Genomic DNA, 14,974 nt, shown 5'->3' on the forward strand with positions numbered 1-14,974 from the left:
CCTACTCAGTACTACAGACTAATATCGGTTTAACGAGAAAATCTTTAAGTCGAATTCAAAGAATACAGCTGAGTCAATCAATGGAATTTCCCTGTTTAGTGTTTACTAAGTGAGAATTGCAGTACTCACACACAATTGGCAAGCAGAGGCTAAAAACAGTACAGAGACTTTTTGTCCTGAACTGTTTTTAATTGTATCAGTCTTATAGCACTTCAAAATCAAGGTCATTAACAGTTTCACACGCAGTTATGACCAGACATTTAACCCACATCTAGTATCACTATTCAGTTGTTCAGATCTGTTATGACCTCACTATTCACAGACTCGTAGAAACTTACTACAATGGAAGTTAAGGAGTGATATGAAAGGCAGGAGTTTGAGGGGACAACAGAGTGCCGTATGCTTGACACATTAAGTAGCACCAAGAAGGCTTGTAGAAGTGGGAATAGGGCAGGTTTCTATAAATGCTGTTGCCACTCTGATCTTCCGTTGCTAAAAAGAGTTGATTTTTAATTGCCATTGCTGATGTTAATCAGCGCGAAGCAGAGGCATGTCAGAGCATTGAGTTGCCTTGTGGTGTTTTGCTGTAAAATGTAAATTTATTGTCAGAAGATAGAACCAGATACCTCACCATTTGTTGAAAATTGAGTGTGATCCCCTCATCCACTGTTCAGACGGATTTAACCAATGCTGTCTCATTCTGGAAACATCCCCCAGGCTGTGGCTAAGCCATGTCTCCCCAATATCCTTTCTTCCAGGAGTGCTAGTTCTGCAAGGTTCACAGAACAGCTTCTGTTAAGTTTGGAAGGTAGGAGACGAGTTACTGTCAGAACTGAATCTGTGAGGACAGGTCGTGAGTCGTGCTTGGGTAGCTCAGTTCGTAGAGCACTTGCCCGTGAAAGGCAAAGGTCCCGAGTTCGAGTCTCAGTCCAGCACACATCTGCCAGGAAGTTTCATATCAATGCACACTCCACTGCAGAGTGAAAATCTCCTTCTAGCTACAAATCACCAGACATTTGTAAACTTCAACATAAAACAGGGTAAACATACATTACAGTGCATCACTCCTAAACACTTTACGTAACATCCGCTAATCAGCAAATGCTCATGTGGCAACAACTTTAATAAATTACTTGATGCACATCATTTTTATACAGTGGCTTATAAAATCGTATGTTCCTTAATGTATAGAAGAAAGAAAAACATTACCTGAATTTTCCAAATCTCTGATTTGTAAACTCAGTCATTGTAATTGGTTCCTTCAGAACTTTTATTGAGATTCCAATACAATGACAGGCAGCCTCCATAATCTTTTGCTTTATTTCACCAGAGTTGCCACAAGAGAATAGATGCTACAAAATAGAAAACAATAATTGTAAAAATAAAGCAGAAAGCTGTGTTGATACAAATATGTATAATGAGCACAATGTTCTTTTGGTAATGCAACATTTTAGCAAAATATGTCTAATGAAAGCAAATGCCATCTGCAACAATTTGATACTGATGCACTATCCCTTAACAACACAATTATGTCATACTACTATGCACCATGAAGGTGACAAAGTATGTTCATATCACAACTGAAATGCATGGCACATGACATATCTAATTTAAATGTTCTTCCTATCCCAAAAACAAATACCTCAAAAGAGCACAATGCATTTGGTATTATCTATATAATGTGATTCCAAATGCTATTAGTTTTGCACACTTTTATCAAAAAACTTTACTTAGAGTCAAAATTCTGATCCACAACAGGTGGTGTCTCATTGTGGTGTCTGAGTGACTTGCCCTTTCATTTTAATGTTTACCAATACATCTCTCTCTCCTCTCACAAAAGTTCTGAAGTCTGCCATATTGTACGTATTTTTGTGGGTGTCTTAGCAGCAGTATTGACATTTCAACTGAAGTTAAGCACTGGCCTGTAATTTAGTCCCTGAATTTTACAAAGAATTTCCTATCACTCTACGCACAAAATATATCACACACTTGCCTTCTAATTTGAACATCACGGCAATATTTGCTCAAAAATAATTATATTTCTGTGACATATCTCTTAATAAAACTGTGCAACAGTAGTCAATGAAGTCACTGTACAGCCAACTCTTCACAGTGGGCCCAGTTTTAATTCAATGCTGTTAATTCGTTTGGGTGTCAAACATCTGTGGAAACAAGAGTAACTGGTAATGTGGCTATCAAATGGTATTAAAATTAAACGTAGTTGGAACTTCTGGAAAAAATTGGGACTATGTCAAAGAGGTGATTTTTTAAAAATGGAATAGGGGAAGAAAAAGACAGTATTAGAGTTCTATTAACATATGTCACACAAATGAAGTGCTAGTATAGACACAGTTGCTTGATAAATTTCATTACAGCAAATAATGTGGCCAAAACTTTCTGGGGAGGGAGGGAAGGAGGGGGGGAGGGGGGGGGGAGGGGAGGAGAGAGAGAGAGAGAGAGAGAGAGAGAGAGAGAGAGAGAACGGCTACCAGCAGAAACATATAGCAAGAACAATATTACTGTTTGTCAACATACTGAATTATCTGCTTATTAACCCAAGGCTGAATAATCAACATTTTCTTAGATAAGACAAATAATTTAGAAGCATCCCAGTATGAAATCTATATTAATGTAATTATCCTAGAAACAAAAAATACACTCATTAACGATCCTGCATCTGCATCACAAAGTAATACATTCTGCTGTTTCATTACTTATAATTCAGGGTACATTGTCAAAAAAAAAAAAAAACAAACAGTTTGATTTTACATTGTACTATTTTAAGAATACCTTTAATAAGATAAGTGTCTCAATTATGAGTAAGCAGCTATTCTAGAACTAGCACATTGTTCAACATTACGACATGATCTGCATGCTTTTGTGAGGAAGTAAATTAAGTAAGTAAACAATTACTAACAGAAAATCATAGCAGGAGGAACCTGCTGCTGCTGCTTCTTACAGTCTAATGAGAGGTTCTAAGGCCATCCAGTCTCCTATTAATCTTCCAGGATGAAATCAATGCACCACATCTGTGTGTCTATAGTAAATTCTGTGTGCAAGTATAAGAAAGTTTTCTTAATGTCTGCACAGTGTGTGTCTGAGGCAGGGCATAGGTATCAATCTGGTATTCCCCTAGTGGGATGTGGGGAACCACCTAAAAATCACTTCCAGGCCAGATGCTATACTGGCCCCCATCGTTAATACACCAGGCAGAATCAAACTGGGTCAGCACTCCTCCCTTTCCTGGAAGCATGCACAATTTTCTGGATGGGTCAGGAGTAAACTGATGTTCCTCACATTATTGTATGAGGAATTAAAGTGTGGAAAGATGTACCAATGAGGTACCAGTACAAAGAAAACTCTCCCACAGTATACATCGACAGATTTTAGTTTTGCAGTGAATGGTGGAGTTGGACAAAGATAAAGTTCTTATCCGAAGCAAATATGGTACACTGGAAAAGAGTGAGGAAAAATTGGAAAAGAGAAGGTAAAGATAAAATTATATACAGAGAGAAGTGACTGATCCCATAGAAAGAGTGACAAAAAATAAAAACTAATCTACCAGAGAGCCTCACAAATTTCTCTGTGAGATATCGAATACACAATTAGTGATTAAACAAGCAAACACTACAAATACGAGGCTTTTGATTAATGATAGTATCATATGAGATTGTAACAATTCTAGGTTCCACAACTAAAATGCTAAACAACTGAACCAATTTCAGTCCTTTATTACTGTAAGAATTAGTATAGCTTTCTGCTTTACTTATTAACACAACAAAAATTACAATTATCAAAATCTTACTCAAATTATTCCTCCTCCATTTGCAGGCTTTACAAATTAGAGGCACCTGCCATCTTCAAGAAAAAATGCAACATCACGTTACCTTCCATTAAGAATGTAGGTGCACCCAATGACTGTGATATGACTGTCAAATGATAGAGCACAGCAATCGGTTGTCATTTCTTGCACGTTTTATTTGGCAAATATATACATCGGATAAAGCCTAGCCATTATCAATGCACCATTTCATTTCATAGTATCAGTACTTCTGTCACAGTTCTTTCGTGACTAATTTCTTGAAAGAATTGTCACACAAGTCCAAATAACAGGACACTGACGTACTAGAATATGCACTGATACTATGAAACGGTGCATTGATAATGACTACTCACTAGCTGAAATCTAAATTTGCCGAATAAACCCTGCAAGAAAAGATGAATGATTGCAGTACTCCATCATTTGAAAAATTGCAACATATGATTTTTCTGATTGCGTGTTCATATTACTCACCATTCTCCCAAAGCCACCACAAACAATTACAAATCCTCCAGGGTAGTCACAGACATCAGCCATTCCTTCGATGTCTTTATAATAATATGAGGCCAGAACATGTTTTGTTGTGGGATCCAGCTGGTCTACTGAATACGGCTTCACCTCAAGCATTACTGGGAGTCTTGTGTCGGACCAGTGATGTTTGTATGCGTGATATCTCTAGAAGTACAAAGGAAGTTGGACAATTCAGCAGGCAATAAATCAATCAATATGTCACTGAAATCTATACTATAATAAAAACAAGTCATCGTCCAACATTTTTTTTTCCAAATTTTTACACAATACTTTAATGAAAATTTGGATGGACATAGTTTACACATTTTTTAAACGACAGTGTACAGGTTTTCTGTTAAAACCAACTACTAGAAAGAAAATGCTGTGCTGTGAAAACATGCAGTTTTGATTTCTTTTATACAGTCAGTTTTGAGTATGATTGCAGGGCATTTAAACCACTAGAAAATTTTTTTTTCATGTATTTTCTCTCTCCTAACATATATTTTCAAACAAAAATTGTATATGCAACAATGTGCTGTTGTGTTTTGTTCCTTGCCATCAGTTTTACAGGAAACAGGAAAGTTCTATTTATGGCTTACTGGTTTATGATTAGAATACTATGATGGTATCTGAATCATCACAGATTTTGTAATCCCACACATTCAAGTTTAAAACTACATGAAATATTGTCGTTGAAGCTACTATGCTCACAGATCCAGCAAATGGAGAGCTGCCTCTCATACACTGTGTACTAATGACCCCAACTGATTTACCCATTCATTTAAAATGATTTCAATTGTCAATCTAGGTTTCATTTGCAATAGCAATAACCAAGGCTCTAGGACAGAGAGAGGGGTAAGAGAACAGAAAGGGGGCCGAGAGAGGGGGGGGGGGAGGGGGGGAGGGAGGGAGGGAGGGAGAGAGGGAGGGAGAGAGGGGGAGAGAGAGAGAGAGAGAGAGAGAGAGAGGGAGGGAGAGAGGGAGAGAGAGAGAGAGAGGTGGGGGGGGAGGAGATGGTCAAAGAGAGAGGTGGGGGGGGGAGGAGATGGTCAAAGAGAGAGGGGGGGGGAGGTAGGTAGGTAGGTAGGTAGGGGGGAGGGGAGCAGGATGGAGAAAGGGACCAAACAAAGAGGTCATCAATTCCTTGATCCAAGAGTGGTGCATCTGCAAGTAGAGACGTCCACTGAAAATGTTTTCTGATCTAGTCAAGAGATCCATAACAGTAAAAGCGAGAAAGATAAATTGTAATAGGCATCTTTTGTACCATCAGTAATAAAAGCAAGACGAATGAAATAGGGAAGTCAGCAGGTGGGAGTCTGGGGGCTCTGCATGTGACAGGAAATGTTCCACCAATGATCCATTACAGTCAAGTACACCCACTATCCAACAAAATGTGACACCCAGAATACAAAATTGGATGCAGCAGAAAGGAGGCAAACCAAGTCTAAAAGCAATTAAAACACAGTAAAAGAGGGATGAAAGAGTAATCTGGTCAAGGAGATAGGGTCAGGGATCCCCCAGAACTAGCGTACAGTGAGAGATGCCCAATCTCCAACCACCCTACCCCTGCTCCGGAGGTACATTAAAACCTCAGAACTGAGGATAAATATCACTTTCACGGAGAAAATGAGAATCAGGTTAACCATCTGTGAACAGTCTCCAATATTAAAGGCAATGGGTCCAGATGTCCATACTTAGCATGGAGGGCCAAAATGACAGGGCTTTCCACCAACGTATGAGCTATTGTCTGTAGGCTCCACAACCACAATGTTGGTATGGCTCATCACACAAAAGGAAACTATGGGTTAATTTGTTGTAACCAATGTGGAAACAATGTATGACTCGATTCCTTCCAGGAGAGGCAAAAGGAAGAGCCCCATGCTGCTGTAGCTTCATTGATTGTGCAGAGTTTATCATATGGAGCAGTAGCTCCTCCTCCTCCCCCTCCTCTCCCCCCCCCCCCCCCCCCAATGACGTTCCACTTCCAGGGAAGAAGTAGTGAGCAAAAGAGCAATGGCAGAGAAAGTGTCACAAGTGGAAGTAAAATGTATATGGTAACCATCATTAAGAAGGCACAGGTTGTGGTCTGCAAGAAACTGGTTTATGAGGAAACCTCGACTAGTCGAAAAAGCACTGCCCCCAAGGGATGATTGGCATTAAAATCCCAGAGGAGGAGGAGGAGGAGGGGGGGAGGAGAGGGGAGAGGTGCTGAATGAGGGCAGTTAAAGCAGCAGGTGTATGTAGCCCATCAGAAGGGAGAGAGAGAGAGACTGCAAGCCATGACCGCAGTGTCCAAGTGGACCCCGACAGTACCCGCTTCCAATGTGGTACAAAGGGAGATCCATGTACTAACAACAGCCATACAGACCAATGTGGGAACACCGCTGGAAGCCCTCAAAGGGCCAACCTAGTTCCACCAGAAAGCATGAAACACATGAGGCATCAGTGAGTGAGCACCAGTAAAATGAGATTCCTGGAGAATGACAGAAGAAGCTGGGTAAAGGAAGTGACAGCAGTATCCATTAAAGTTCCACTGAATAAGAACAGGATGGGGATTCAAATGAAGGGTGAATCGGGGAGCCAATGACATTGCCACATAACCATCAATCACTAATGAGGAGGGGGTGACATCCATAAATAAGAGGTCAGACACAGATTGCGAGAGGGAAAGGATGGCACCACCAGGGGAACCAGGACGGCCTTGTTCTGAGACTTATGTTTCTCCTCCTCCTCTGTCATAGGTTAAGGAGGGCAGAATGCGGAAAGAGAGCAGGCTTTTGCAAGATCCACTACTAAGAGAGTGGGTGACCTTGGGGCACATGTTCTCAGGATCCCACAGTCGAGTAATAGCAGCAGGCCTTCAGCCTGAGAGACACTGGGAAGGAGTCCCTATAACTGGTGGGTGCTGAAGAAGGGGACATTTCTCTAGATTCCCATCTAGAGGGGGAGGAGAAGTAGCACCCGGAGGAGGGGCATGGGAACAACAGGAGAGAAGGAGAGGAGAGGGGTGTGTGACTGGGTTAAGGAAGAGGTAGGAGTGGGAAAGGAAGTAACAAAAGCAACGTTAGATGCCATCAAGAGAGTGACACTCATGACAATTAACACACACAGGGGGCAGAACACAGAGGAAGACATGCCCAAAATGCAAAAACTGAAAACACCTCTTGGGTGGCGGAACATACGGCTTCACGTCACACCAACAAACCACAACCTTGACCTTCTCCAGAAGAATATCTCCATCAAATGCCAGAATAAAGGCACCAGTATCAATGCAACTGTCCTTACAACCATCCTGAACACCCCAAACAAAATGAAAGCCCCTTCATACCAGATTGGCCTGGAGTTCCTCAGCAGTTTGGAAGAAGAGGTCCCTATGAAAAATGACTCCCAGAATCATATGAAAAACTGGTGATGTCACCAAGATGGTCTCTCTCTCACACACACACACACGAAGGGCTGCAGATTGGTCAGCATAAGTTTTGGTCAGAAGTAAAACCGACTGAATCTTACTGAGAGAATCCACTATGCCAAACTTGTCTTCAATATTTCCCACAATAAATAATGTGTGTGTTGTTGGTGAAAGGTCCCCATTAGTCCTAGTGCAGACCAGGTAGTGGGGAAAGTGTTTCACCCCAAGCCAGTGAGCCTGGCCCTCCTACAAGGTTATGGCCAGAGAATAGATGGCTGCAGGGTCAGATGAATCTATATAAGCACCCACAATGATAGTCATATTATGTCAGTCTTATGTTAGATTTGGAGCACTAAACCAAAGTCAGTTTTATCCATGTTGTGAAACAATAAACATTTTTGAAATTTTTTTTTCTTTCAAGTATGTGATTTTTAGTGAACTTATATACATTGCCCAACATTACATAAAACTGGACCCACATGATAACTTAAGTGGAGGAACTGCGTCAAATAAGAGCTACACGCCTGCATCATATCTTCGACAATCAGTGAATTAAGTAACTGAAATATAGCAACAAAGCTGGTTATATTTTAATGGGATACTATGTTTTTCTGTTTTGTGAAGGGAAAATTTTACATTTCTGAACATTTAAAGCAAATTGTCAATCTCTGCACCATTTTGAAATCTTATCAATATCTGAGTGAATGTTTATGCAGCTTCATTCAGATAGTACTTCATACAGATAACTGTATCATCTGCAGAAAGTCTGAAGTTACTATTAATATTGTCCACAACATAATTAATACACAACACTAGTTGAGTACTCAGCATTGCCAAGGTATGTATTTACTCCAGTCTCCTCTCTGTCCATTTCCTCCTCTCGTCACACTCAGACCATCTCCTCCTGTCCTCCTCCCTGTCTATCTGCTGCTCCCCATCTCTCTGTCCATCTGCTTCCCTCAGCCCCCTCTTTGATCATCTGCTCCTCTCTGTATTTCTGTTCATTACCTCCTTCCTGCATTTGAGCCCATCTCCTGTTACCCCTCTCTCTCTCTCTCTCTCTCTCTCTCTCTCTCTCTCTCTCTCTCCCCCCCCTCCCATCTTCTCATCGCCACCTTCTCTCACCATTACAACAGCAGGCTGATGGAAGAAGTAAAGGGAATATAAACTAAAGTGGCTGCTGCAGATGGGCCTCCTACAAACTGAGCCAAGAACTGAGTCATTATCGCCTAATACGTCTTCCTGTGTTAAGCAGTGGTTTGGCTTTTGCCTGGGCTGGTGTTATATGATTAGCTTGCTGCACTTTCTGCTCAATGTGTCTACAGCACTTTCTGCAATATCTGTTCCATTCAGTATTAGACTTGTCGCCACTGGGATGTATCTCACTTTGAAGCTTCTCTGCAAATTTAAAGCTTTTACAAATCTACAGAGATGTAAAGATGGCTTTTTCTTCAAGTGTGTCGGATCCAGTTTTGGTAACCCATTAAAAAAGAAACTGTTACTTTCAGATTTGGGAGGGTTATCAATTACATCTCTTGTTGAAGAATAAGATTAGTGTTACACTCACTGTTGCAGACAGCTTCGGGCAGTTCCTTTCAGAATCTGTGAAGGTATTATCACTTAAATCGACATCAAATAATTCATTCTCACTGTCACTTCCTTACTGCAACTTTAATGCCTCATCATTATCTTGAGAGAAAAGACACTGTGGTCAATCTCAAAGAATAACGAGAATGAAATGCATAAAAATGAGATCACAACAAATTATCACAGCACCACTCAGCAGACATAACTGTGCACAGCTACAAAGGTATGAGATGGAAACTTAACTGTCTACTTAAATTCATCAACTGTACTCAGGTGCCTGTGTAGCAGCTCACCTATAACAGTCAAAAGTGCACAATGGTCAGCAAGGAGGCTCACGTTAACTCATCAGTGCTGAAGGAAAACCCAGGAGCTCTGTTTAAACTCACCAAGAACACCTGGAGAGTGCGATGAGATAACTCGTCAATAGCAGTCAAAGAATTAAAAAGTTTTTTCTGAAATTATGAGTGCGAGCTGAAAAATGTTGATAAATTTTTTATGTGAAAACTCAAACCTTTTTTTTTAAATAAAACAAATTTTATTAACACTCTGTATCTTTATTCTTCACGTACATTAATTTGCAGTCCTCAACTGCTAGAGGGCTACAAATTTTAGCATGTAATGTGGCAGTCTGTAATTTAACTATGTCAGTGCATGAGAAACAGTGTGCTGTATTCTAGTTTCGAATTTGAAAAGTTCATCCATACATGGAGCACCCTCTCCTTCAACCTGACAATGCCAGATCACAAACAAGTGCTCTGATAACTGCCACAATCTGACACTTCAAGTTCCCTGTCATTAATCATCATGCACGCAGTCCCGAATTTGCCCCATACAATTTTCATCTGTTTCTGAAACTTGAACACCTTTGAGAACTTCAGTATGACCATGAAAAGTGGCGCAAGCAGATTTGAGGTTGTGGCTCCATCAACAAAGTCAAACATCCCACAGTGACGGTATCAATGAACTGGTCTCTCATTGGGAGGAACGTGTTCACTGGCAGGGTGACTATATTGAGAAATAAATGTGTAGATATGAAGAATAGAGATGTGAAGACATAGTAATGTTTTGAAATGATAATTTAATCGACACCCTAGCTGCAAACAGGTGTTGATGTACTTCATTGGGGGCATGTTGAAAATGTGTGCCCCGACCAGGACTCGAACCCAGTCGGGGCACACATTTTCAACATGTCCCCAATGAAGTACATCAACGCCTGTTTGCAGCTAGGGTGTCCATTTAATTATCATTTCATTTCCACCAAAGCTGCATGGTCATCCATGGTAACTGTTCTTTCAGGAACAGATACTACCGCCATATATATATATATATATATATATATATATATATATATATAATGTTTGTTATTAATAAAATAGAAAGAAACATTCCACATGGGAAAAATATATTAAAAACAAAGATTCCATGAGTTACCAAACGGGAAAGCGCTGGTACACACACACACACACACACACACACACACACACACACACACACACACATATCCATCCACACATATACAGACACAAGCAGACGTATTTAAAGGCCAATGTCTGCTTGTGTGTATATGTGTGGATGGATGTGTGTGTGTGTGTGTGCGTGGGAGTGTATACCTGTCCTTTTTTCCCCCTAAGGTAAGTCTTTCCGCTCTCGGGATTGGAATGACTCTTTACCCTCTCCCTTAAAACCCACATCCTTTCGTCTTTCCCTCTCCTTCCCTCTTTCCTGATGAAGCAACCGGGGGTTGCGAAAGCTCGAAATTTTGTGTGTGTGTTTGTGTGTTTTTTATTGTGCCTATCTACCAGCACTTTCCCGTTTGGTAAGTCATGGAATCTTTGTTTTTAATATAATAATGTTTGTTCTATTTTAAAAGCTTTAGAAGTTTTCAATTAATTCTGAGGCATTAGTTCTCAGCAGACCCTCTTATTTGTATGTCGTGTAATCTTACACAGAAATGAAACAGAGACAGTCCTCACATAGACATCTGCATCTATATCGTGCACGGCAGAGGATACTCCCCCTGGACCAGTTATAGCAGTTCTTTCTGTTCCATTCACATTTGGAGTGTAGAGAAAAGTGTTGTGACTCACCGATCTTTCAAAGTGCCGCCGCACAGTTACGTGCGTCCTCTACATGCGGTGCTGTCTGCCAGCCATGTAGCAGCAGCGCCACCTAAGCGCCCAGCCAGCCAATGGCTGCTAGACTTGGACTCAGTTACGATATGACTGTTAAACTGTACACACGTCTTACTCTGTTTACTTGACCAGTGACTTTCATGTATTGCATCTTCCTTGAAATATATTTGTTCAACTTGAAGTTATTACAATTGGCAACGAGGATGGGATTTTTCTTTTCCATCGTTGACCCACATGTTTCCATGGCTACTTTAGAGCAACTATTGCAAGGTCTCATAGAACAGCAAACGCTTCTCACAAATGCGATTCGTGATTTCGTCGCGGACGGTGGAAGACTGCACTTCTTGACATTTCATGTCGCGGATGAATAAACATTTAAGTCTCTGTTCCTTTCATGGATATTGCCTCAAATGTATCGGTTGTTGTTGCAATTGGCTCCTCTGAAAGATCCTGTGTCTTTGTTCTTTGCTGAAATGTGCTCACTTCGGTCCGTCTATTTCCAAAAGCAAACACATGTGGTAGCCTCTCGTGTTGCCTTTTATCATTGTCAAAAACAACCGAATCAATCCTATCGCGCTTGGGCTGCTGAACTTCACGGCATCAGTAGAAAGTGTCAATTTGTTACTGAAGTTCACAAAGAATCCTACGCTGATTCCATGGTACGGGGTGCTATTATCCGATCGGCGCCTGACAAAGAAGTTAGGCAACGTGCCCTTCAGTTGGCAAATCTGACTAGATGAAGTCCTATCCATCGCTCAGTCTTTTGAAATTTCTCACGCCACTGGAGTGCAAATAGAGGCATGGGGCGACGTCGGGGAAACAACATCTGTGCGATGATGATGAAGCGTGTGGCGTGTCCCCACAGGCCGACGTGGCCACAGTACACTCCCAAGCACAGCCTCGGCCTACCCGTAAACAAACCTCTAAGAAACTGCAGCAAAACCCACGGCAACTTCCTTCACGTCCGCGGTGTTTTACGAAACATTCATGATGTTCATGAACATGACGATGATTCTGACTGTGTTGTCTGTCAATTGTACTTCTTCCCTTTCAGGGAAGTTATTCCTCGCTGTCCAAATACTTGGTCACGATGTTCGCATGCAGGTGGATACTGGTTCTGCTGCCACTATCATCAATTCTCAGACGTATCTTCAGTTGGGTTCTCCAATCCTGTCACCTGTCACTAGGAAATTACGGACTTACAATAAACAGAAGATTTCTCTCTTGGGACAATTTGATGCTGAGGTATCTTACAAATCTGTCATTCACACCGTTCCCATATTTGTGGTCGACCATAGTAATGCGGAGAATCTTTTTGGTTTCGATGCTTTTCGCGTTTTTGGGTTCTCCATAGATGACTCTGTCAATATCGTCTCGGATGCTATTTCTTATTCTCAATTGGATTCCTTGTCGACGACATTTTCGTCCCTTTTTTTCTCCTGGGTTAGGCTGTGCAAACATCTTTGAAGCTCATATCACGCTCAAATCCACTGCTCAGCCAAAGTTTTTTCGGACTCGGCCCATTCCTGTGGCCATTCATGATCAGGTCAAAGGGGAGCTGGATTGTCTCACCGCTTCAGGGGTCTTGCTTCCTGTCACTTCCAGTGAGTGGTCCTCTCCTGTAGTTGTCGTTGCTAAGCCAAACGGTGATATTCGTCTCTGTGGCGATTTCAAAGCCACTGTAAATGCTCAATGCCTTATCGACACTTCCCTATGCCTCGACCTGAAGAATTGTTCACTAAACTTGCTGGAGGCCAGTATTTTTCTAAACTTGACCTGTCAGAAGCTTATCATCAACTTCCTCTCTACGCTGCTCCCCAGCAGTTTCTGGTCCTTAACACACCTTTCGGCCTCTATTAATACCAATGATTGCCATTCGGGGTTGCCAGCGCCCCTGCTCTCTTTCAGCAATTCTTGGAACAATTTTTGCTCACTGTCCTTGGGTGTATAAATTACCAAGACAACATTGTTGTCACTGGCTCCACCACTGACGAACATCTTCAAAATCTCCGCACACTTTTTCATATCTTACAGACTGCCGGTCTTAAGTGTAATCTTCAGAAATCAAAATTTTTTCAGGCATCTAGCACGTACTTGGGGTTTCAACTCTCTCAGGATGGTATTCGTCCGCTTCAGCAAACTGTCGCTGTGATGAATGCCCTTCCTTGCCCTACATCTGGTAAGGAACTGCAGGCCTTGTTGGGGAAAATAGCATACTATCAAAAGTTTTTACCATCTGCTGCTTCGGTGGCTCAGCCGTTGCATCGCCTGTTGCATAAAAACGTGCCTTTTCACTGGTCCGCGTCATGTGATGCAGCTTAATTGAAGACTATGCTGAAACAGGCCCCGTGCCTGGCTGCTTATCGACCTGGCCAACATCTTGTTCTTGCCACGGACGCCTCTCAATACGGGGTCGGTGCAGTCCTTGTGCACTGTTTTTCTGACAGTTCTGAACAACCCATTGGTTATGCCTCCAAAACGCTCACGGATGCCCAACAAAAGTATTCTCAAATTGAAAAAGAAGCTTTGGCCATTATGCTCTTCATAAGTTTGGTGTTTTTCTCTATGGATCCAAATTTCATTTTGTTATGGATCACAAACCACTCGTTTCCTTGTTTCATCCATCAACGTCACTTCCCGACAAGGCTGCACACCGCCTCCAGTGTTGGGCTCTTTACTTGTCTCGTTTCAATTATGAGATTCATTTCCGGCCGACAGCTCAACATGCGAATGCTGATGCACTGTCTCGCCTTCCCATGGGTCCTGACCTGGCTTTCGATAGGGACGAACTTTTGTGTTTCCACCTGGATGTTGCTGAGCAGCGAGTTGTGGACGGGTTCCTCATCACTGGGAACTGGCTGGCGGCTGCTATGGGTTCTGACCCTACCCTCTTCCGGGTTTTACGCTGTATTCAGAAGGGTTGGCCAGATCATCCGTCCACTAAGACTTCTGATCCGTTGCGGAACTACTACGCTTTGCGTTACCGCCTCACGGCTAGGGACGGTGTTATCCTCCTTTCCACTGAAAATGCTTTGCTGCATGTTGTGGTACCTGCGTCTTTGTGTGCTTTGGTCTTGCACCTCCTTCACCAAGGGCACTGGGGTGTGTCTCGCACAAAATCTCTGGCGTGCCGTCATGTGTACTGGCCCGGCATCGACTCTGAAATCGCAAACATGGTCGCCGCCTGCGGCCCTTGTGCGTCACAGGCTGCCGCCCCGAAGTCATCTTTGTCATCGTGGCCTTCGCCTGAGAAGCCCTGGGAGCATATTCATGCTGACTTCGCAGGACCTTTTTTAGGTACTTATTGGCTTCTCGTTATTGATGCCTACTCTAACTTTCCTTTCATTGTCCATTGCACGTCGCCTACCACCGCGGCAACCACCAATGTTCTAGCTCGCATTTTCCCTTTGGAAGGCCTTCCCTCTACTCTTGTTACTGATAATGGTCCGCAATTTGCCTCTTCCGATTATGCGGATTTTTGTGCCATCACGGCATCATGCATGTCATGGCCCCTCC

The 14,974-nt window shown here is 42.2% G+C and overlaps 1 protein-coding gene across 1 annotated transcript in view; it reads right to left on the reverse strand.

Moving 5' to 3' along the window:
• The window catches only part of LOC126190780 (dnaJ homolog subfamily C member 13), a 362,669-nt gene that overhangs the window by 325,829 nt on the left and 21,866 nt on the right, over window positions 1–14,974 (reverse strand). The window contains exons 3-4 of the mRNA XM_049931321.1: window positions 4,295–4,495; window positions 1,210–1,352 (exon numbers count right to left, since the gene is read on the reverse strand). Coding sequence (XP_049787278.1) covers window positions 1,210–1,352; window positions 4,295–4,495 — 344 coding nt within the window. The remainder of the gene's footprint in view (window positions 1–1,209; window positions 1,353–4,294; window positions 4,496–14,974) is intronic.

Source organism: Schistocerca cancellata, chromosome 6 (genome assembly GCF_023864275.1).
Source record: "Schistocerca cancellata isolate TAMUIC-IGC-003103 chromosome 6, iqSchCanc2.1, whole genome shotgun sequence".
NCBI lineage: Eukaryota > Metazoa > Arthropoda > Insecta > Orthoptera > Acrididae > Schistocerca > Schistocerca cancellata.